Source organism: Nipponia nippon, unplaced genomic scaffold (assembly GCF_047370975.1).
Source record: "Nipponia nippon isolate SJK-2023a ecotype South Korea unplaced genomic scaffold, ASM4737097v1 scaffold_3, whole genome shotgun sequence".
Taxonomy (NCBI): domain Eukaryota; kingdom Metazoa; phylum Chordata; class Aves; order Pelecaniformes; family Threskiornithidae; genus Nipponia; species Nipponia nippon.
This window is the reverse complement of record NW_028262347.1, coordinates 60,820,379-60,844,579: the sequence shown is the minus strand read 5'-3', so window position 1 is coordinate 60,844,579 and position 24,201 is coordinate 60,820,379. Positions and strand designations below refer to the sequence as shown.

At 41.6% G+C, this 24,201-nt stretch overlaps 2 protein-coding genes across 4 annotated transcripts in view; both read left to right on the top strand.

The window, feature by feature from the left end:
* RFX4 (regulatory factor X4) overlaps positions 1–4,493 on the top strand; it is a 99,446-nt gene extending 94,953 nt beyond the window's left edge. For all 3 annotated transcript variants that reach the window (XM_087765467.1, XM_087765466.1, XM_087765468.1), the window contains one exon: positions 3,087–4,493. In XM_087765467.1, coding sequence (XP_087621593.1) covers positions 3,087–3,359 — 273 coding nt within the window. In that variant the 3' untranslated portion in view covers positions 3,360–4,493. The remainder of the gene's footprint in view (positions 1–3,086) is intronic.
* Positions 4,494–8,518: 4,025 nt separating this feature from the next.
* Positions 8,519–24,201, top strand: part of RIC8B (RIC8 guanine nucleotide exchange factor B) — a 37,541-nt gene continuing 21,858 nt past the window's right edge. The window contains exons 1-3 of the mRNA XM_087766647.1: positions 8,519–8,678; positions 11,877–11,924; positions 22,738–23,346. Of these exons, the coding sequence (XP_087622773.1) occupies positions 8,592–8,678; positions 11,877–11,924; positions 22,738–23,346 (744 nt within the window). The 5' untranslated portion in view covers positions 8,519–8,591. The remainder of the gene's footprint in view (positions 8,679–11,876; positions 11,925–22,737; positions 23,347–24,201) is intronic.

Here is a 24,201-nt window from a genome sequence, read left to right as displayed (position 1 = left end):
ATTTTGTTCTTCTTGCTTATAGAGGAAAGTTTTGCAGTCTACAAATTATCAAGGAGCAGATTATCCTGGCTGAAGCCAGGGCTTTCTCTTGGCATTTGTAAGGGGTATGAAAGCAAGTAATTCCCCTGTTATAAGTCACAACTTCAGTTTCACAACCTCAAAGGAAAATTGCACTGAGTCAGGATGGTAATGGATTCTGTTATGGTTAACAACAGAGCAGATCAGATATCACATTGGGAAGAAGACAAGAGATAATCATTGGTGCGTTATAGCAAAAGTCTAGATTAATCTTGTTGTGAGTATATTCTTTAATACAAGAATCTACAGTGACTTCAGGTATAGATCAATGGGTAATAAAGGCAAAGACCATGATAATTGGTATCAAGTAAAACACTACTGAAGACAAAGAAGAATGTTTCTAGCTTGGCCCACATCTTGCAGCTCCACAGGTGGCATACAGAAAACAGAAAGTTAAAAATGTATTATTTGTGTGGTGTGGTTCTTTCCCAATGATCCATCCTGGTCCTGACTCCTACCATCTCAAAGCATTTTGTACACAGTCGTTAGTGGGACATTTGAGATCAGTCAGGAAAAAACAGCTTATGGATTTGACAACTATGGAAAAGGGACTATTATTTAACTTGAGCCAACCTAACTAATGGATTATATCATGTAGCAGGAGGAAGAAAAGAGCCATCTTCTGAGGACCGCTCATCTTCTGTCTTAAATATTTATGTCGAGGTTTGATAAATTCTTCTGGTGGCTGTAGACAGGGCACAAATGACTCACTTTTATTAGATGCCTGACTTTTTGACAACTAAAGTTAGGTGAGATGAATTCAACTCTGAAGCTGTAGTGAATAACATAACTACTTGTCTCCTCTGTATTCATTATGGCAGGAGCTTTGTTCACCAAGATGTTCTGGTGAAGGCAGTCAGCAGGCACTAGCATGAAAATTACTTCGGTGTACTGCCGGTGCAGACCAGGAAAGCGGCATCCCAAATCTACTAGCTAGCTTCCCAAACATTAAAAATATGAAAATTGTTCAACTTTTTCTGGAACCTCTTCTATTTACTTAGAACACTTGCAAGTTGTTTGTCTTTTAACAGAGTGCCCTGTCCTTAATTAATGAGTTAAAGGAGAGAACCATGATCCTAAATTCAAATCACCTCATATAAAACTTCAAAGCTTGAGTTTCATTGCTGCTGGGCACAGGCAGCTCTTTTCTTCAGCAAAAGCTTCTGGAAAGCAAGCAAGTCTGCACACGTGATTCTTCTGCAGAGGAATATAAGGCTTTCTGCAGTCAGTGCCTAAGCTCTGCTGAATTTTCCTACTGAAAAGCCTTTTGCTGGGGTGAAGATGGAAATTTAGATGATCTTGTGTAGACTTGTTGCCAGTGTTGCCAATACAGCTTATTCTGATAGCTGTATTCGCAGTACCAGTTGAAGTGCTGATGCTCCAATATGGTGCTGCCGTTTACCTGCCTGTTTCAGCAGCTGATTGCACAGGTAAATCCACAGTCTCTGTGGCGTTGAGAAGTATATGCTAAATAGTGCGTTGTACAGCTTTACTCTCTTCTCTCTCATCTGCTAACTGGCCTGTTTCTCCAGGACGCCATGGAATATGCTAAATCACTAACTACAGTATTTTGGTCAAAAATAGCCTTCTCCCTCCTCTCTAATTAGAAATGGCCAGCGCGTGGCTTTTGAGCTGCCTGAGGCTTGTGAAGTGTTTGAATACGTTTGCCAAGGCAGGGCTGCCTTCCTGGCTGCGGTCTGGAGGGAGTCAGCAGAAACTCCTCATGGAGGCATTGCTGTAATTGCCTTGGGGACCCGCTTACGCAACTGATTAACCCCAGCCCCATCCGGCAGTGGAGTAATGAGACCCTTTGGGAATCACTGCCATCTCCCTCCTAGGAACAACTACAGCAGCTCTTCTCTCCATGACCCTCCAAAATATGGGGAAGGGGTTTTACAGTCCTCGGCCATATAAAATTTCGGCGTGCAGCTTGTAAGGTGTGTAAGCATGAGAAGAAGCGATAGCCCTACTTTGGTGACAGCTTTCTAGTTAAGGAAATACCACAGTGTCAAACAATCCAAGATCATGAAATTTAAAATTATGACACTTTTTGTAGAAAAGGTACAGCCCTGTGTGTATGGACGCATTTGTGTGTAAAACGGAGAAGCTCTGAAGACACATGGCTGGTCAAGGGGAACAGGGATCCTAACCGTCTCTGCGATGCAGATGGATAATAGGAGGGCAAAACAAGGACAGCCATTTCTTAGGCACAGCACACAGATGATCTGCTCCCGAAAGAGAGGCAATAAGACAAATACGCGTTAAGCAAGCACTCATAAGCACAGTTTACTTTCTGCTGCTGGGCAGCCTGTGGCTATAGAGGGCAAAAGCTGTTCTCTGTTTTCCTGCCAATCCTATCCTCAGCACATCTTCTCCTTACTGGGAGGCATTGGTCGAACTTCTTTGATTTCTAGTTTCCAACTGTCACTGCGAACAGCTGGGGAATAGGGAGATTCTTCTTCTGCCTGCCTCTTTTCACAAGATCTCCAATTAGCTGCTCGCTCTGAGGCCAGACCATACTATTTTTCTGCAGAAACTGGCAGGATGGCTTGTGAACATTTAAAAGGGAAGACACCTTTCCAGTAATAAAGATCCTTTTACTCTCCTCCCTCAAAACTCAGTTGAGTGGGCAGGAGTTGGGACTTTTTATACTGTTTTTTACTGAATAGCAAGTTTCCAAGTAAAAGCTGTCAGAAAAACATTAGATTAATTCAATTTATTTTTCTGCTCCCAGATATACCTGCCAGTACCTAGCTCTTTGATAAATCAATTCAATATTTAAATGCAGTGACTGCTTTGCAAGACTTTCCCTGACACTTTGGTTTGGCTGCAGGCACTAGTTATCTGATGTTCCACCTTCGGTATGTTACCGAGTAGTTGTAGAGGGCTGCTAATTCATATGATTTTGGTTTTGTTAAACACGGAATCGTGATAGCACCAGCCCTTATTTTAAAATTAAGTACGTGGTGGATAAATCTTTAATTTGTTTTTCTTTGGTTTTATTGTAGTATCCTTTCAACAGCCCAACATCAAGAATGGAGCCCTGTTTGATGAGCAGTACTCCAAGGCTGCATCCCACACCAGTGACTCCTCGCTGGCCGGAGGTCCCAGCTGCAAACTCCTGCTACACGAGCCCATCCATGCACTCCACAAGATATGGAAATTCTAGTGACATGTACACCCCCTTGACTACGCGCAGAAATTCTGAATATGAGCACATGCAACACTTTCCCGGCTTTGCCTACATCAATGGGGAAGCCACCACAGGTTGGGCTAAATGAAAATGACTGGTATCAGCTAAGCCCGTATACGTAAAAGAATTCTAAAAACTTTATGTTATGTGGGACTTTTCATGGACGTTCTTCAAGGGAGGCGAAGATGGAAAAGATCCTGGGCAGATAAACGTAGTTCATAATGTGGGCAGATTGCAGACAGGTGTGACTGAATGTTCCTGTAGCCGGAAAAGATTTTTGTGCTATTCTAGACCACTTTTTGGGCCAATCTGTGCCTTTTTTAATTCTGGCATGTGGGCCAACCCTGTGTGATGTCAGTTTGAGTGAGCCATTTTTGCCCCCCTCTCTTATTGACAAATGTTAATGAGTCTTACAAAAAAAGTACTGGAACGGGACCTATTTATAATTTGAATTAAAGACAGAAAATTCACCCTCAGCAAAACTCTGTCATCTGTTCTTCTTTTAAGCTCTTAATGCATTCCTTAAAAACCATTCTGCCAAGTCATCACTTGTTCATATCAATTCCTCTATCTGGCTCCTTAAAAGACGTGTTGTTGTAGGTTTCAGTTTCCAGCTAACTTTGTATATTGATGCACCTTTCTGTTGATCCAGTAAGTTTGATCTTTACAAAAGAGAAGACATGTAGCATTGAATTATACACTGCCTTAAGTTGACTATTGTTCTTATTATATATGTATTTGTGTTAAGTTTGCACAATCTGGAAAAATCTAATTTCTCTGGTCAGTAATGACAAGGTTAAGAAGGGACTTGGGGACTGGGAAGATTTTGGATTCAGAGCCACATATGTTAAATATGATGATATGAAGCAATTATGTAAAGAAAATGACAATGCAGACATGATTATTCATTTAATTACCTATTGACAGGTATGAAACTGTTCTCTCAATTCCTTCACGTGGTGATAATTCTATATACTTCTACAAAAGCAAAATTCAAAGCTGTGCCTTTGAACTTATTCTGTACTGTGTATGTGTGGAAAAATGTATTGTATTTTGGGGAGAATTTTTCTTAGACATTTTCTGTCAGATTTGTAGCTGTTTGTGAGTTTTTGTTAGATTTTATTAACATAGCTTTTTCTTCTGTATTATAAAATGCACCAAGCAATTATGGTGGACCTATTACCCTATGGGTAAGAAATAAATAAATGGAAATATGACATCAGGCATTTTAGTAATTGTTTTGTAAATAAAATCTTTGATAGCACCCAGTGTGATGATAACCATGTTTATGCCTAAAATGGACAAAAGTGTTATTTGTACAGTTGTGCAAGATATATGAGGGATTTTCACACTCAAATAAAGTTCTTGAAATTAAATCGATACCATTTAAATTTACTTAAATACTGAAGCAAACCTTCAAAAAACCCTAAATGTGACAATGCATGTTTTTATCCAACGAAAGACTTGAGAACATCTATAACTCACAGCAAATGAGTAGTCCTACAGCTGTGCTTTCAGCTGAAAGTGCTCAAGGCTATGAATAGATTGCTGACTTTATATTTTGGTTTAAGTCCTAATGCTGTTGCTCACCCAAGCCAGCGTACTCACTCTGTGTTTGAGACCAAAGTCCTGCTTTGCATTTTGTTATTGAAGCTGTTTAAATCAAAGCATTGATTCTGGCCTATTAATTATTAACAAGCATAGAAATATCTGCCTCATCAAGGCTGTGAGAAATGAGTATGGGAAAGGTAGTGTCACTAGAATAGAAAAATCCACTTTCTCTTCCTCAACAAATTCCAAATCTCTGCATCGCATCGCATCTGCCAAGAGCCCGCTGTGACCCTGTTTGCTTATTTACAAGAACATCGATTAATCTCCAGTTACCTGATGGACTATTGGCCATGACCTGCCACGGTCCCTCCAAGGACCAGACGCATTGGTGAGATGTCTGTGGGCAGAACTGACCAGTAACGCAAAGCTGGGTCTTTGGAAAGATCAGGAAGGAGGTGAACCCCAGCACCGCTCAAGGGAAACCAGGAGCACTTCCTACATTTTTTACGATAACTTGTTAAACCAAATAAAGTCTAATCCCCATTGACTGAAAGAGAGGAGAAAATGAGACTATTTTAGTAGAGAAATGTGTCATATCCTGCAACACATCTGGGGACAACTCAGTTACCCTGACTTGAAGAGCCGAGGGAGACTGTTCAGGAAGGAGGATGGATATTGGACACGGTGCCAGCCCCAGAAATAATGAAGAGTTGCGGAGTGGAGAACTGTAACACCGTGCGCGAAGTCCTGGTAGAGGGAATTTTGACCAACAGCAGCACCACAAAGCTGCTCATAACAAAGAGCCACAGAACATCGTCAGTCAGATAGGGCTTTGAAAGTCTTTTGCAAAAGAACCTCCACAGTCTGTCCTTTTTTTTTTTTTTTTCTTTAATTCATTTAGAAAGCTGTGTTGATGCCACAGGAGTCTGAACGTGCACTTCCAACTACCTTTGAACTGCTTCCTGATGAAGGCTTTGAAATTTAAACTGGACGGACATTCATGGGGAGCAATATATAGACTACCGAACACAGCTCTACAGAGGTCACCATCACCATCTGCACCAGAAGCGCTGCAAGGGAAAGCAGGCCCCCTCCTTGACCACCACAGGTCAGAACCCACCATATTAATATAACCTGCCACAGCTCTCAGGTCACAGTGGTATACACCAGGCTGTGAAGTGCAGCGGCTCATGAGAGGATGATAACCTCTGGTAGAATGGCTAGTTAGGGGCAGGAATCTCTTAAATCATCCTAGTACAAATTGCCAAACCTCCTGAGTCAGAGCCTGCAGCCTATTAATTAAGCCCTTCCCTTGACCGTGGTAACTGAAACTGCTGTTTCTTGCCTAGCCACGTATTTATGTGTATATAAAGTGAATATGTGACTACACAAATCTTTCTGAAGAAGCTTTTATACCACATGCCAAAATATTCAATCTCATTTTCACTTTTTCTTCCTTTCTTTTTTCTTTTTTCCTTTTATTTTTTCTATTTCTTTTTTCTTTTTCTTTTTTCTTGTTTTTTTTCTTGTTTATTTTTTCTTCTTTTTCTTTTTTCTTGCTCACTTTCTGTCTTTCTCCTCTCTTCTCACAACAAATAAACATTTTATTAAAAGTGTGATCTTTTTCATGGGCTAAAACATATAACAAAAGATAGATGTAACAAACAATATAGTATATTGTAATATTATGTATTATAGCATAACTAATGTAACATATATAATATTTTTGAATAGTCGTATACACACACACAAACACGTATGTAAGCATGCATATAAAAATCCATTACAATTCTTCAAGATTTTTCATTACCAGGTAGAAAAAAGACTCAGCGGGGGAAGAGCAGTGAGAACTCCATTCACTAGCATGAATCCTGTTTTTGTCAGGCTACCTCTTGCTGCTAAGGTCACTACCCTTTGACAAAAATGGCCTCTGACCTCCCCAGCCCCACAATTCTGTTGTGACTGACCCTGAAACCCATGAAATTCAGGGGCAGACATTGCTTTGGAAGGTTTAGATAAAGCTGACTAACATGGGAAGGGCTCATGGTATGCACCCATCTGAAAAGGTTTGGCAGTTCTTTGGTAGAGGATGCAATTTATTCTGTCCCCCTCTTTCATTGAAATCCTAATCCTTCATATGCTACCTAAAGTGGAAACTAAAACGCACTGATGATGAATAACAATGTGCCTTTAAAGGGCAGCAACAGTTTTCTAGTCTTTATTTTTTAGGTTTTTTTTTAATTTAAACAAAAAATTTCATTGGCAATGTACAAGTAAAATGAGTGTTTAGCTGTGCTGTGAAGTAAACATAAGCAGGCTTACGCTTTGTTATAGACTTGTAAATCAAACAAGCAAAGGATTATTTTTACTGGGTTTCTCTCAAAAGCTGCATTAATACACACATGGACTTGACTCAGACAAAATGGTTATGTACTGTGGGCTGGATTTTGTTGCTCCTTGCAGGCCAGCGACCACGTCGTTCTGGTTTTGTATCTCAGTTCAACCCATTGTGGCAAGAAACCCCTAACCAGAAAATTCAGAGCCCAGGTTGGGCCGAACACACACAGGCATACACCAACCCGTCTTAGCACCTTCAGCGCGCTTTGGGGCCGCCGTCCATCCGCAGATGAAACCTCCCCGCCCCTCTGGTATTTTCCGCCATGGAGCCGATCGTTTGTGAGATGAAAGGTTTCTCTTCATGACCACGGAGTACCTCCTTGAATTGCTGCTGAATTTATAAATACTTCAAGGACTGCAGCTCCCTCTGAAGTTTCACTAGCGTGTTTTTTTTTTGGTAACTTTGATATATCGTCTTCTGCTAGCTGGACAGCGAATTTTGATTATAGGGCACCCTGAGTATGGAAGTACTACGTATCGTCTCAGCTGTAGTTTAAATGTAAGGCCTTGGGGAGGTCTTCCGCGGCATAGCTCACCTTTGCTCGGTCACCGCCGGCTCTCGGCCGGCCGGGCCAGTGCGGCCCACCCTCCCCTCCCGCAAAAACCACGGCAGCGGCACCTCCGCTCTGCACCACCCCCCCCCGGTCTCTCGCACCCACATCAACACCCTCCGAAAAGTATATTGACCCCTCTGTGAAAGGATATACGGGCGGTTTGGGGAAGGCAGCCATGACGTCCCTCAGAGAGGCAGTTTCGTCTCCGAATGGAAATGGAGCATTTTCGCGTACCCTCCCCACTTGGACTTGAGAAAAAGGGTTTTGTTTTGCTGCCAGACGTTACAGCAAAGCCCAAGGAGGAGGGCCTGTGTCGGGTGTGTTTTGTGCCGCTAGGCAACCCGAGGGCACTCTCCCGGCCGGCGGTGGCCGCTCGGGAGTCGAACCCTCAGCCCTCAGCCCGCTCCACCGCCCTTCTCGCCCGGCGTCGGTCAGGGCGGCCCGGCGCGGACTACAGCACCCATCGTGCCCCGCGGCACAGCGGCCCGCAGGCCCCGCCGCACACGGCAGTGCCGCCTCGCTTGGCATGCTGGGAGCTGTAGTCCCCTCGCCGCGTTCTCCTGCCGGCGGGACTGGGCGGGAGGGCAGCCAATAGGAGGGCTCGGAGGTGCACGCGGCAGCCGCCTCCAGCCAATAGCGCGCGAGCGCTGCCTGCCAATCCGGGCGGTTTCCAAGGGGAGCGTTGCGTCACGTCGCGTCACGGGGGCGCGGGGTAGGAGGTCAGGGCGCGGCGGGGCGGCGGCCGCTGCCGGCGGAGCGGAGCGGGGCAGGGCAGGGCAGGGCAGGGCAGGGCAGGCGGCGGTCCGCGGGCAGCGGGCATGGAGCTGGGCGCGGTGCTGGAGGCCGTGGAGGGGCGCGCGGGCGCCGACGCCGTGGAGCGGGTCCTGGCGCGGTACAACGAGGAGGTAACGGGCCGTTGGGGAGGGCGGGCGTCCTCCCTCTCCCCCCGCGGGGCGAGCCGGCCCCTCCGCCTCCGCCCCCCCCGCCCCGCCGGGGCCGCCGCCCCGCCCCGCTCTCGGCAGCACCGCCGGCACCGGGCCGCGGGGGTCCCGCTCCCCCGGCCTGCCGGAGCTCCGGCCGCTGCCCCACGGGCTCGGCTCCGCGGCCGGTCCCCTGCCGCCACCGCTTCTGCTGCCCTTCCCTCAGCTGGCGGCGCCGGGGCGGCCTGCCCCGTGTGGCCGGCCCGCGTCCCCTGCGCTTCCCGTGTGCTCTGCGGCCGCAGGCTGTGCGGGGCGCCGCGGCAGCGCCGGGGTGGTGAGGGCGGGCAGCGCCTGGGGGAAAGCAGGCTTTCCCGGGAGCACGAAGCCGGCGGTATGGCGGGCAGGTCAAGCCCGTTGCCAGGCTTGGCCCCCCGTGCCCTCTGCTTTGTCTCTGCTTTACGAGCCTGACGTGTAGCATAGCGGGTTATTGGTGATCAAGCTGTAAAAAGAGCTATTCCGCAGCGTAAGTTTGCCTCAAAGCTCTCTTAACCTGTCTATGCCTCTTGGAGGAAGCTGGACAGAATAACGCTGAAGCCTCTTGGATAACAGCAGCGCGTACCTGCCCGCCTGCCCGCGGCGCTGCCCTTTGCGGGCAGTCCTTGGTCGCCAGGTCCAGCTGGCCTGGGGGAAGAGAGGGGCCTTCGCGCCGCTTCGGCGGGGACCCTGTCAGCGTGCAGAGGAGTAGCTGGCGCGTGTAAAATGGGTGGCCAAACCTCACTTGATTTTTCTGCGTTTCTGGCCAAGCAAAAGGAAAAGGGGAGACAGCTAAAAGCAGGGTTATAACAGGTTGAGTTTTAATGCTGATGAGTATTAAACAGTACCTAGTGTCTACTGCCATTACAGTGTGATATGTGTATGCTAAGCCAAGAAGTGGAGGGGTTTTCTGGTGATGTTGGGAAGTAGAAACTGGCGTGAAGCTAGATGTTAAGTGGGTTTCCCCACCCCTTCTCTGATAGGGACATTTTGACACCTAGATTTCAGTAAAGCAGTATAGTCCATTTCTAAAGATCACATCTCAACCCATCAGGTGTCTGTCCTTTGTGTAGACACTTCTGTGACTGGCACACAAGTCCCTGAAGCTGGTACTGACTCGGCATTTGGCTTTGGATGTAATTCAAATGGAGTTGTGTTGAACTATGTGTCTGTGGAAATTTAGGAATCTGTTACAGGAACAAACATGCATGTTTTTAGTTAAAGATTCCTACCTCTGTGATTAGGGAAGAAGCCAAATGAATGTGGATTGATGTACAGTTATTCTTCAGCCTTCAAGGGATGGCTTGAAGTTTGCTGTCTTCATGTGCAATATGTTTTAAGTCTAACAATGGCAATAACTGATATCTTCACTCAAACTTGAGCTTCTAGAAGAAGCTTGAGCAACAGTCTTGACGTAGGCTGCCTTTGTGCACGTGAAATTCAAATGTAGAGGTTGATGCAGTTGCAGGACACTTTTTCTGAAGGATTGGTAGGTCTAGAGTTCATTAGACACATCTAACTTTTAACTTACTGACCTTTAAGGTACAGAGGAAGGATTCTGACTGTGGGAACCTTTTATCTCCTGTCTTTACTCTTGAAAATGACCCTTTGTTAAATGTGTTCAGTCAAAAAGTGCACACAAACATAGTTTCTTAATTTTGCTATACTGGATTTTATGCCTTCTCAGCAGCTTCCTCAGATGAATTATTTAGGCATAAGTTGAATTCTCAAGGACAGAGTGAGAGCTGGTGTGGTTTCTCTTCTGGCATTTCAAGTCTTTGAGTGAAGTCTTGGAGTTACGTGTGTAGCTAAATAATGCTTTTGAAGTGGGATTGAAATCTTTTAGTACTGTCTCAATATGACATTTCTCTTACTGTGTTTCTTGTTAAGACGTTTGCCTTAATATTTCCTTACATCTCTCTCTCTGTGCAAAGTGTTACTCGCTCAGATATGTTGCCTGTGGGCCAGCAAAGACTGGGCACAGTACTTCAGGTTCCAGATCGTTACCCGTGCCTCTTCTGGGCTTTAGGTTTCTTCAGATTTATTATTTGGAAAAAGCTAAATATGCTTTAATTAAAGAGAAAGGATGGATTAAGTGTAGTTCTAAGGTGCAGGTGGTTGTAGAATAACTATAATGAGAGAAGTTAATAGGTCTGTTCTTGTTACTCTATGCTGTCCCGTTTGCAATGATTATTCCAAATCTCTGTTCCTCCAGTGCTTATACCGCTTACTGTCCCTACAGTTCTTTTGTAAAATTCCGAAAATGTTCATGTGCAAATGCAAAGGTTGCCTTCTCTTGGTTAATTGCTCATCAGTTAATGTTCACCTGCTTTTGGCTGGCATCTTGCTGAACTTGTGTTGTTCAATAGTGTTATTGGGAGCCCTGTAAGAGAAAGGAAAGGAATTCTTTTCCTACCATCCTCAAGGATCTAACTGATACTGGTAACCCTTGATGGTAGGGTAGATGTCCAGGGCCTTCCTGTGTAATTGTGAGCTTGTGTCATGTAAGGTAAGGGGCCACTAACATGCTATGGAGGGTCGCTTTTGTTTTTCAGTCACTTGCATCATGTAGCAAGTTGTATATTAGAAATAATAGAAATGGAGATTATTATTTTTTTAGAAGTTGTTCATTATGCTTAATCATTTAGCTTGGAAGTTTTAAAATGTCATTAAAATACCTCTTTGGTATTACTGCTGTTTTCTTTGACTGGCAGAATAAACTTTGTGTCGTATGAGTAGTATTTCACTAGTAACATGCTTCAGGATACTAACATAGAACTAGACTCAATTACTATTTGAAGTGTTTAACAGGAAATAAGTACTCATTGTTAGACACAAGACGATAGCTAATGGTTTTCACCTTGTAAAGTGCCATGTGTGAAGTTGCTAACTCGTGTCAGAAACACAGCCCATGGGTCAAGGCTTTCTCTGCACCAGTAGTGAGGTAATGGTGAAATCATTAGTTGGAGCCACTTACTGAAGCTCTTGCTGTTGGGTAGAATGGGAAAGGACATGAATTGACATGGTTATGGCCTCATTATCTGAGGCTGCTTTCAACCAGACTCCTAAAGTTTTATAACAGTTTTGCAGGTATTACGTACTTGGCAACTGATGTTCATGTAACATGCAAACTCTTCTCTTTTCTTACAGAATCGGGCCATTTTCAGATTTGATCCAGCAGATGAAGACAAAAGAAAGGTAGGTAAAATAGACTATCGAGCTGCATACCTGCTCTGGTTCAAAGTATAACAAAGGAAGAGCAGTCTCTTAACTTATCTGTTATTGTGAACAGGTGCAATTAGTGATTACAAACTTCTGTTTTCAATTTTGTTTCTTTAGTGCAATAGACATGACAAGTACCGATTCTCCCTTTTTTCTGAAAAACAAATCTGCCTAACAAAAAGCCCTGTCTTGAATAAAAGTAGTAACAGAAAAGCCTATAAATAATGTTGTTGGGTACAGATTTGGGATGGGGGAATAAAGATACTCTTCTTCCGGATCTGGGATAAACATTTTGCAGTGCATTTTTGCTTTTCTCCTCCTCTCAGCAGATAGCAATTTCTTGTCTGTGTTAGATACTTAGAGAATATTAGAGATTAAGATGAAGGGATAAGTACAGAAGAAAGCTATGGAGCTGTAAGGGAGACAAAGCTACAGAAGCCTGTTAATCCAAAGGTAGCTGTAATCAGAATGTGTACTGTGCATGCCAGGTTCAAAAGATGGGAAATGTTTGTGTGTTATAGCATGGAGCTGTACAGGTGTGTCAGGGCTTAACAGGTCCCTTCAGACCCATCCACAGCCTCGCATTTAAAGCTTGGGCTGCCCTTGATTTTTATTTTTTTTCTGTTATTTTTATGGCATAATATGGAATGACAAGACCCTTCCTTTCTTTTCTCTAATTAGTTTTTGGGCTGATTTGCATATTTATTCAGAAAATATTCATTAGTGAATGAGACTGCATGTTTCCTCTATTTCTGAAATAAACGCAAAGCTTGAAATCAGAATTGCAACATTCCTGCAAGGATAGCTTGTCTCATATTAGACACATGTCAGTTCATTCCATGATTCTGTGCAAAACCTAAATATTTTCAGGTCTTAAGTCTCTTTCTGGTAGAAACAGGTGGGATAAGACTCTGTTCTTTGCATTTACAAAATGATCAGTTATGTGTATGGTAAACATAAGTGGCAGTTGTTTATTACACAGGTGACTTGAAGACCTCTTAGCTTGACTTCACTCTTGTGTGCAAGTATGCAGTTCAGCACAAAAGTCACAGTGCGAGTTACATAAAACTTGCGGTATATATTGCTGTTGTCTCTCATAAATCAAAGCAAAATAAAACCAGGAATGTGGCCTAGAAGCCTTCCCCAGTCTTCCTTTAGAATAGGTTTGGTTTACAGTCCTGGGAGCTCTCTGAAAACATCTTTCCCTGCTTTCCTTTTTATATCTTACAGAACAGCTGTTACAGACTTCATGAGATTCTTTCACCCTCTCCTCCCCAGCTGATACATGTAGCTTTCGTGACTGGGATTTAGATATATGTTAAAACATATATATGTTTAAAACAGATATATGTTAAAACAGGGTTTTTATGGAAAATACATTTAATTTATTATAGGATATGGGAATTTGAATCAGTGTTTAAAGCTGTAGTTGAGCAATAGCCAGTATGACAAACACTTAAGTATGTTCTATAGTTTTGTGAGCTGAACGGTTTAGAGGTGTACATACAGTTGAATAATGTTTTATTCAATGTTTTAAGCCTGTTGCTGTAGTTGGTTGTGGCTTCTGTCTTGCTAAGAAGTATTCTGAAAATCCTTGATAGAATTATTACTTAATTGGTTAAGTTCTTGACACATTTTCTGGGCAAATTATTGTTCTTTCTGTGACATTAACTTAAAGCTGAACAAAGCTCATCAAGGAGTGTTTAGGACAGTAAGCAGACTTAACAATTCTGCTTAACAATTTTTTATTCTAAAAAAAAAAAAAAACCTTAAAATTTTTTAAAATTGCATTTCATAGCATTACTTCCTTACTGGAAAATATGTTAATCATATGTGATGTGAGTCACTTTTATAAAGGCAGCTTTTGTGTGCACATACTTGATAATCAAAAGCTGTGGGGTGTTTTTGTTCCTGAATCTGCCCTCATGGTTCTTGGGAAGTAGATAAGAAAAACACACCTCTGAACAGATGCCACTGAAAATTCTATGGTCCTAAAGCTTCAAAAGACCTACATACAATTATTAAATATTTGGCTTTATCTGTGGCTTTACTTGAAGCTGACGTTCAGTAATGTGGTGACAGGACTATGTGTGTCCTTTTTAATCTGTATATTTGCTCAATATCCTTAGTGTCTGTAAAACATTCAACGTTCTCGTTTTGTCCTTCAGTTAAGGTAAAAATAAAAATGCTTTAAATTGAAAGGTAGAATGGTACCATGCTCTTGCTAAGAGCAAACTACTGGAATTATCCCCAAAATTAATGGGGGTTGCTCAAAGACTTCATGATATAGCCTCATATAGAAACAAGTTCCCTTTTTTGTTTAGTAATACCAAAATACGCTTGAGTTGACAGGATGTGCACTTCTGCTGCTATTAGCTCAGAATGATTGCAATGAAAGAGAGTTCAGACAAAGGGTCACGATCCGTAATGAAGTCACGTAGTAGACTTGAAGTTCAGATATGGGGGCAAATACAGAGGGACTTCAGGATTTTGTCTTTGGTTTCTGGTGCTATTGGAAATTTGCCACATAACCTGATGAATGCAATACACGCTTCTTACCAGTCTCTTGCTGCAGTTTGGGTTTGTTCAGGCATAGGAGTAAACAAATTGGGTTTGTTTATGCATAGGAGTAAATTTTCTTTTAGTTATTTACTCCGGCAAGCCTCACAGACTTTCTTGTCAGTCATTCGTGTCTATGCAAGAATGCAAGTAAAAGATCAACAGTAGCAACACAAGTTTTTTTTCTCTGCTTCACCACACTGCTTCAGCCATGACCTTAGAATTACAGCAAGGTTGTGTCTATAGTGTAGTTGTATTGTAACGCAGGCGTAACTGGGCTTTACAGTTTTCTAGGCTGGATACTGTTAGGGAGAGGGCAACGCGTATACAACAGTGACATGCTGTAAAATATGAAAGACAAAGGTCAAAACTATGGCTTGACTATAGAAGCTGGGTAAATCGGACAGCAAAAGTTGTTCTGCTGTAATATGGCTATCAAATCATGATGCTTTAGGCTGTAAACTAGCTGAATCAGCAGTGAGTTTGTAATACTGAACTCCAGGAGGAAAGTAGGTTGTGTCCTCTAGAAGGCAGGAGGAGAGGTAATGCTATCAAGCTTGTCTATCTGGACATAGCCACAGGACTTTCATACATCACAGGATGATAAAAAACACAAGATTGTAATGCGAGCTGTTACTTGTCCTGGTGGTTCTGTTTAATGATGTATGTGTCTTCATTGGCCTATGTGTTGGGTGCTATGGATATAAATCAGTTGGCAACCTATGTTGTACTGTAAGATCTACTCAGATACCAGGCAGATCAAGGTGCCATTCCTTCTTTGCTTGTTACATACTAATAAAAAATACAAATTTATGAAAGCCGCTTTTCAGTTTGTGTGTGTAAACAGGAGAGAAATTGCGAACTAGAGGTAAATGGGTTCTGGAATAGCAGCTGGAATTAAGGCGGTGTGGTTGCTTCAGAGGAGCTTAACCAGCTCGTAAAAATCTAAACTATTTGTCTCAACTAGCCAAGAAGTTCTTGACAGTGTTTTGCTGGAAAAGGTTGAGTCTTCAGAACGGCAACACTTCACAGCAGCATGGCATGGTTGACACAAACAGTTGGTTCTTTAGGTCTGTGCTGGAATCAACTCCAGAAAACAAGTATCTGGTAACTTGACTGGGCAGTCACCTTGGAGAGAGGTGTCAGGCGGAGTGTCTCCCTCTCCATGTGGCACAGCAGGCACTTCAGCTCAAGCCTCGCATGTCCTAATACAAAACAAAGTTGTTTTTTTTTTTTTTTAGAACCACATTCTCTTCAGTAAATAGCTTTGTTCTCCATTATTTATACCTTGATGGGTCCAAATCCTGCTTCTGAAGTAGCAACACATTTGTCCTGTTTACAGACTTAAAATGGTAAGAAAATCACAGCACTGTTTGTGTCCTAGAAACCTCTGTCAGTACTGATTCCTTAGGTAGCCATGGCATTCCACAGCTGGAAGGAGCTACAGCACTGTTTGCCTAGGTGATATAACAGAAAAAGTAAATCTGTCCAAGACAGCAAGTAAGACTGACTTTCTAAATTGGATGAAGATGCTGAGTTTGGGGGAGGAAGGGAGAAAACAGGAAGCAGCAGCCAAATGTAAGAATATTACTCATAAGCCATATTCTTACCTGAAATGGTAGGGTCTTCATGATTGACATATTTCCTCTTCAACTCCTTATGTTTTGTCTGTTTCACCTTTTGCAGTACTTACAACATCTGATTTCTACTCTACTGGCTCTAGCTTACTGTGTTAGGTCAGTCCTGTAATATAAATCTTTAAAGTTTGAGATCAGTCTTCTTGATTTATTGTTCAGGTTCAATTTGAACATAATCAATCTAAAATTCAAGGCCTCCTTTAGTGGGAAGATAATCACCAACACAATCTTTTCCCCTGCATTGCTGAATGTTTTAAAGGTGTTGAAATAGATGGTGGTAAATCATATCAAATGTATTGTGGGACTTTCTCTCCTAATTAAATTAATGATGTGGGGAGATTCCTTAAGGCTGTGGACTGTACCATATTTGAACTTTGGAAGGATGGAAGCAGTGAAGTATGTTGACGGAGCAAGATGCTGTCATGCTCTAAATCTCAGAAGAACCTCGTTATTAGATAGTGCTGGTGACACTGTGACACTTCTGGGAGGTCTGAAGGTTCCTGCAGCCACAAAGGCACGGAACTTTTCTCCTCCCAGTAACTTCGTTGCAAGCTTTTAAAGTCTGTTAGTGAGTGTCCTATAAAAATATCAAGCTCAAGCACTCCTGTGGGCGCACTGTGTGGTATCTTAGTATTAATTGTTGTTGTTATTGTTCTGACCTTACTGAAACCCCTTAGGGACTACCAGTCTGTAAGAGAAGAAAAGTTACTAAGTATCCTTCATTAATACTAAGCGTTTGTTCTAATTCCCTCTGGTCCTGCCCACTTCCATCCAGCATTTTTCAGTTTTTACATCTCTTAAGAGATGTAAAAAAAACAACAAAAAACCCAACTTAACTGGTTTATGTCAAGCCAGTGAAACCCACCTCTCCTTTTAAAACGCTTTCACCACTGGGTTACAGAGGTTATAAAGGGTTCTCTCTCTCCCTGTTCAGTGGGGAGGGCAAGGAGGGCTGCTGAGAGTGCAGCTATGCAGAATTTCACATTTCTGTGACTCTGAACCTGTTGGGCAACTACAGTTCCCTGTGAACTTTGTGTTTGGCACTACAGTTGATTTCATTAACCATTCTCACCACTGAACAGCTGCAGAACTAGGTTGAATTAAATTAAGAACGTACTTCTCTTGAACCCCTAGAGATAATTTAATTAAAATTGAAATTTGAAAATGATGAAAAACATGGGTCAGAAGACAAAGTGAACTAGAGGGACTTAAGCCAGTGCAGGAGAAGGAAAGCATGACCTGGTACCACTTATGATGTTCCCATTCTCCTAAATAAATGATGTGCTCTGGCACCTAATACTGGAGGAGGCCAAAGACATGGCGGTTTCTGGTTCACCCATGCTACAAGAGTGAGCAAGCACTCACTGTTAGGTCTGTGACTTTTCTTTCCCAGCTATTAAAGAAGAGTGGGGAGGAGTTATTTGATTTTTGTGGGCTGTTCTTTAAAAAGCTTGATTTTTGTTTAAGTTAAGCCTAACCAGTGTAGTAAGAATTTCATAAGTCTGACATATTCATATTGCTTATTGCTGTTCCATCAAGGTGGATGTATTTATGCCTTGGAATATACAAAGAAGTCTTAAGAACATTGATCTTGAGAAATGAGTGAAGGTGATACAAAACTAAGCACACCTCCTGTGTTCTGCTGTTGTAGAATTTCTGTTCTTGATGGACTTTTCTGGCAATTTTGTTACTAATATGCTCTGTCACTGAGGAAAGTGCAAAATGGGAGCAACGTGTATTTCCAAGTCAATTTGACAACAGGTTGTTTTTCTTTTTCCGTTGTTTAAATTTAAACTTGATTGCTGAGAAGCGTGCCTCTCCTGGTACTTACAGCATCTATGGCATAATTCAAAAATAAAGGTGCAGGAAAGAAGAGATAAAGTATGCACTCTTTCTGTAATGTTTAGCAGAACTTTTGTTGTTCGCCTTTGAATTGCAGCTTCTCTAGCATTGAATAATCTGTGTCTAAATTAAATGCTATATTCACTGAAGCAGTGGTGTTTGCTTGGATTTGAATACTTGCAGAATGGAGACTATATTCTCGTGTTCCTGTTGTAATCCAAAGGCCAGTATAAGTAAAGAGAATTATTTGCCAAAGAGGAAGAAGCAAATAAAGGGAAATTGTCTCCTTTTCTCACGAAGACATTTATTACTCTGGTGTTGAGAAGCTACAGTAAATGCAGCTGACATAATGTCGCCAAAGTTTAGTGGTCTGTGAATTGAAAAAAGTGAATATAGGTCAAGTGTGCTTTCTAAGCATCTTCAAACACAAACAGAGGAGGTGGAAAAGGACCTCACATGCAGGCACCCCAGGACCAAAGAGCAAGATCGTGAAGTACCATATTTTTCACAAGTACCTAGCATCCCCAGCTGAGGTTGAGCCCGGAAAATAAAAGCACCTGCTAATAAGCACTTACAGTGCTCCCCTCTCCTCTCCCCCACCTTCCCTCCCCCCAATTTAATTAGCCTGTAAACAAAGACAGCAAAAAAAAATGGAAGTAAAGAGATGATACCTTTTTGCCCCAAGCCACACACTAGGTCTGTGGCTGAGCAAGGAAGAAAATGCGGGTCTCTTGTATCTCAGGATATTGCTTTTTCTACAGGACCATGTTGCTTCTCAGCATCAAGTGTTTATGCTATCAGGATAAAGGACCAAAATGGATTAATATTTTACTCGTCAACACAAGATGACAAATTGGTGTTTCTGGGCTTTCTGTTTAACACACAATAAAATTTTAAAATGTTTTACTGTTACACTACAGCATAGACAAAAGGAATGGTGTGTATTGCTCTGCCTTAACCTTACTGTTAGCACGAAAGCTGAGAATTCTTGAATTTTAAAGTGGTGAATGTATTTTACAATTTTAAAAAAGTTTTAAAAGACTAGAAACTGCCTTGATTCTGTGGAAAAGTATATGAAAAACACTTCTTACTGTAGCACAAATGATGAAAGTCTAACTCCCTTCTGAATGTTGAAAGGGTAGAACTCAAAAAAATAAATGTTAAATTCGTACAGTATTTTAGGGGATAGCAATAAAATGCTGAAACTAGGACAATCATCATATATTTTGTGAAAGGGGAGGTACCTTACTGTCTGAATTCTTTCACTTGCTTTCATTTCCAACCAAATAAATAATATCTGTGCCCCTTAGTTTACGCCATGTTAATGGCCTACAGGGCAGTAGAAAAAGCACTACCTAAAGAAAATGAAAAGGGTAATAGTGCTTTTGTGGTCACATCCTTTCCTGTTTCTCTTCTCTCTGTGCATCACTACCCTCACACCGTCAAGGAGAAAGCAGAAAATGTGCTGTATGGCATTTGGTTTTAGTTGTCTCCAAGGCAGTTTCCTAATAGGAGGAATTTTGTTTCCTTGCTTCAAAACTTCCCATGGATGACTCTTCAACTATAATTAGATGGTCTGTTTTTCCCTAAGCAACTATTGGCATTTGAGATCATCCAGCAGTGGTTCACTGTCACGGATTTCAGCAGTATTGCAAGTGGCAGTTTCGTAACTGGATGCTGGTTCCTTTAAAATCACTCTTGATGGCTCACCAAGGCCTAACTTCAGAGAGCTTTGTCAGCAGTTCCTACCTTTTTTTCACTTATGTGAGTCTTACATCTTAAAAAAATTTTATTTTGCTGTAATGGCTAGGAAGCTTAGTGACCTGTTCTTAAGTGCGTGATGGCTTAGTTGTTAATATAGTATGCATAAGACTGTGTAATTAGTGCTTTTAAAAATAAATCCTAGCCTTACTTATATTGTGAAATCTTTTACACAGCCGAGGCGTCACGAACATGTAGGAAATGAAGCACCTTACAAGCACACCAATGGTTTGTTTTTTTTAAGTTGTAAGTAGGTTACTAAATCTCAGAAAACCCCCCCTTGTGTTCTATTTAGTATCTATCTGTAGTACAGTCATTCAGAGTTAAGAATCTTCTGTTGCTGCGTTTCACTAAGATTTGAAGCCATGAGATAATGTTTTTTATAATCTTTAATTAAATTGCAAGGATAGTCTTTAAACGTATGGAGGGAGGGTTAGTCTTCTACCTCGCATGGCAAGTCAGTGGGAGTTTGGTGCCCTTTGGGATCTCCCCTGCAGTGCTTTTGACATTTTGCAGTGGCACTTCCATAGCAGCAGGTGGGCGCAACTTATGGGAAAAAAAAAAAATCAGTCTGAATTTGGGAGGATTGGTCTCTTTGTAGTCAAATGAGTGTTCAGGTTTTTATCTGACTGAGATTAAAGACCAGAGCGCCAGATGCAAGAGGTGTATAGGCTCTGCTGCTAACAAAATGAGCGGAAACTCCCCTTAATTTCAGTGGATATTGATCGGATCAGATAATTTATGAAGTGATTCTTGGTATTTGAAGTCCTAGAAGCAACCTTCAGCACTGTTAATGAAAAATCAGATATGTTTTTGTGCTGTATTTATCTACTGATAAGGCAGTCTGTCTGGCCCAGTATGACTTTGAAGTGTTCATTCAGCATCGTGGTTTGGGGAAGGCTGGTAACTTGGCTTCTTGTGTTGTTAATATGGTACTGCTACACAGTTCCTGAAGAGAGGGAGGGTCCAGTTGGTGAACCAGCCGTTGAATTTGGGTAAATTATTACAGACCACCTTGTAGCAGCTGATGTCAATGAGGAAGACTATAACTGCTAAGTCTAATAGAAATGTGATTAAACAGGGAACAGAATAAACTGGCCTTTCCCTGGCGCTCTCTGAACTGTCCATTCAGTTCTGTGTTACTCCTCAAAACCAAACAGACTTCACGACTCTTGCTTCAGCTTGCAAAGAAAAGTTAATTGTATGGAAAACTCTCTTAAAAATAGAAACAAAATTCTTGTAAGCTGTGACCAGCTAATTTCACTGTGGATCTAGACTGGTCATTTTTTGTTTCCTAGGCATTTTTTAAAAAACACTTCAAAGATGCCACCTTCAGAAATATTTAGTGCAGGTCTAGCATACTGTGCTCAAGTCAGGGGGTTGTACAGATCTGTGGGAGCAGCATTAGGTTAATGTTGAAGAACTCTGAAAACTCTGTACTTGAGTATCTTTTTCCAGGTACTTGTCTATGAAATTCCCATGGTAAGTACCTATATGCCTGTACAGGTGGTCAAATGTGGGTTTTATACTGTTGCAGTGTCTATAATATTCTGATGAAGATTTCTCATGTTGCCTGTGTGATAGTAAGAGGTGGAGCTCACTCCTTGTTTTCAGACTCTTACTGGATTAATCTAGTCGGGGCTGTGGAGATGTAGGCAAGGTCTTGGTTGCCTGGGTGGTGCTTTTGGGTGGGCTTCACCCCAGGACAAGCATACTAGAAATCATATTGTGAGTTCCTACTGTCTGCTTTGTTTACAGATTGTCTTTTAACATTGTTGAAAACTTGTGTTGTTTTCTCCCTTATTCTTCTGGAGTGTCTGTTCTAGATTTGCTTTAGACTTAACTTTTTTTTTTCATTATTTTGGCTTTAATTGTAAGTGATCACAGTAACAAAACTCACTTGGATGTCCCAAGTGGAACTTCTGTTTTGAACTCTGGGTCAGGATGATGGGCTGCTGTGCTCCCCACCTTTTTGTTGTGGTGGTGGTGAAACGTGCAATTCCAGAGACCGTTCCCCAGGAACTATTTTTTACTTTACTAGTGTTTCTATACTTTCTTTTTAATCACTTTCTTATTGACATATACTACCTGAGACCACAATATGAATTTCAGGTCCTAAGCAGACTTATGCACTAGGGCTATTCAACTCAATTGCTACTCTGGCTTCTTTGGTAGTTTATTTGTATCTTCTGTAATGCTGTTACTTCTGTAATTCAGAGGTTACTGTTCTGAGCTGCAGATTCTTGGAGTGTTGTATTTTCTCGTGCTGCATTTATATGATTAATGTTTACCCCTGCAGTCATGTTGGTATAAAGTATCAGTGAAGTATTTCAACTTCAAGAGCAACGTGTTGACAAAGCAGCAGTTTTACTGGTTTGGTAAAACTGCTACAGCCTAAGTCTTCCAATAAAACTGCATTATATTTCTATGTCAGAGGTAACATTTCTAAGGATCTTACTTAAGGTGGGAGAAGTTGCAACACAAATTATAGCTGTTACCAAACATGGAGTACTAATACTTGTATGTTGAGTGGCAGTTATTTTGGTTTGGTTTCTTTTCTCCCAGCCTCCTGACTGAAACAACCTCAACTTATAATTTTGCAGGTACTGTCAGTGTGACTGTTCTACTTTGATGTATTTTTAAAACCTTTCACTTCTCTCTAGCCTTGTCACTCTGGCTACTCAAGTTTTTAGTCCTGATACTGAGAAAACTTCGTAACTGGTAATGGTGGATAGCATCTGCCATTTTGGCTTAATGCTTTTGCCAATGTTGGTGTATTTGGACTGTATCCATGAGGAAAGCTGCTTTGGATGATCTTTGGGGGTCTTTTGCAATAGTTTATATTTTGAAGAGCTAATACAGAATACCTAGTTTCTCAAGTCAGCTGAAAACTCAAAAGTTACATGGAAGCTTAGCAAAAGTAGTTTCCTATTGCCACCAGTATTTTGATGGTTAAACTGTTCCTTTTTTGTTTGTTTGTGTTTGCATAGAAACTGTGTGAGGGAATTCTAAACATCCTTGAAAAAGACACAAAAACTTCATGTCAAGTTGCCTGCCTGGAGGCCCTCCGGATTCTCTCCAGGGACAAGAAGGTTTTAGTGCCTGTAACCACGAAGAGGAACATGCAGATCCTTATGAGGCTAGCAAAGCTGGACACTGTGGAAGATCCTTTGGAGAGAGTGTCTGAATTTCCTGTTATAGTAGAAGCTTTAAAATGCCTCTGTAACATAATTTTTAATAGTGCTGTTGCACAGAAGCTCAGTTTGGAACTGAATCTTGCAGCTATGCTCTGCAATCTTCTGGAAAAATGCAGGGACCAACAGTTCGTTGATGACATTAAATGCTTTGATTTGCGTCTCCTCTTCCTTTTGTCGCTTCTACACACAGATATTAGATCGCAGTTGCGTCAGGAACTACAAGGGGTGCAAGTTTTGACTCAGGCTTTGGAAAGTTCCCTGAGTGTAAGATGGACGGAAGAATATAAAGCAGCAGAAGATCGTGACAGGCCTCCTCTGTCTTTGCAAGAGACAGATTGTGCCATTGAGGCACTAAAGGCTCTTTTTAATGTAACGCTTGACAGCTGGAATGTCCACAGCGAGGTAAGGCTCAGCTGAAGTGTTTTTTAAATTGTTTTGTTTAGCCTGCAAGAGCCAGAACCAGCAGGTAGATACACAAGAGGCAGTTGTTGTCCAAGCCCCAGAGCAACGATTTTAGTACTTAACCTTTTCTACTGTAATTTTGATGGAATATGACTGCATTTTTCAAAATAGCAGCTAAGGCACTCTTGGAATGTTGCATCATAATTTCTCTATATGCAAAATCAGTCTGAGAAAATGTTTCTGTCTGAATTCTAATTGTGTCATGTATTGATGATCTTGGGCTTTCAAGAGATGTTGAGTCTTTAATGCTCATTGCTTTGAATATCAAAATAACTCTCTTGTTCTTGTTACTACTTAGGCAAAAAATCTAATCCATATATTTTCTGTGTCATGGGAGAATAGCTTGGATTATATAATGCAAGTTAGAACTGTACGTTTTCAAATAAAAAATGCAAAGAAGACTATATCATAAGAGTCTTAGATTTCCAAAAGAAAATAAATGCTGTTCACTAATAATTAGGTGGATAGGAAAAAGTTTTTAATGTAAGTGTATCAGATGGCCACATCTCTGGAGATTGTGGACTATAGCAATAGGGTCATAATTAGAGCTGAGAAGTCTCCCTGGTTTTCTTCTGTTTTTCTGGGCACGATGATCAACTGTTTTTAATAACTTTATCTCTTATCCTCCAAACACCAGGTTTGGACTTAAATGTGATCTTTTAAGATGAAGTCAAGTACGAGAACCAAATGCACTCTCATTGTTACGTCTTATGAATAACATTTGTTTTTTTCATTATAACCTCAGATCTATTTTTTTTCTTAGACAAATATGCTTCCGATGTGTTGCATCCCTAA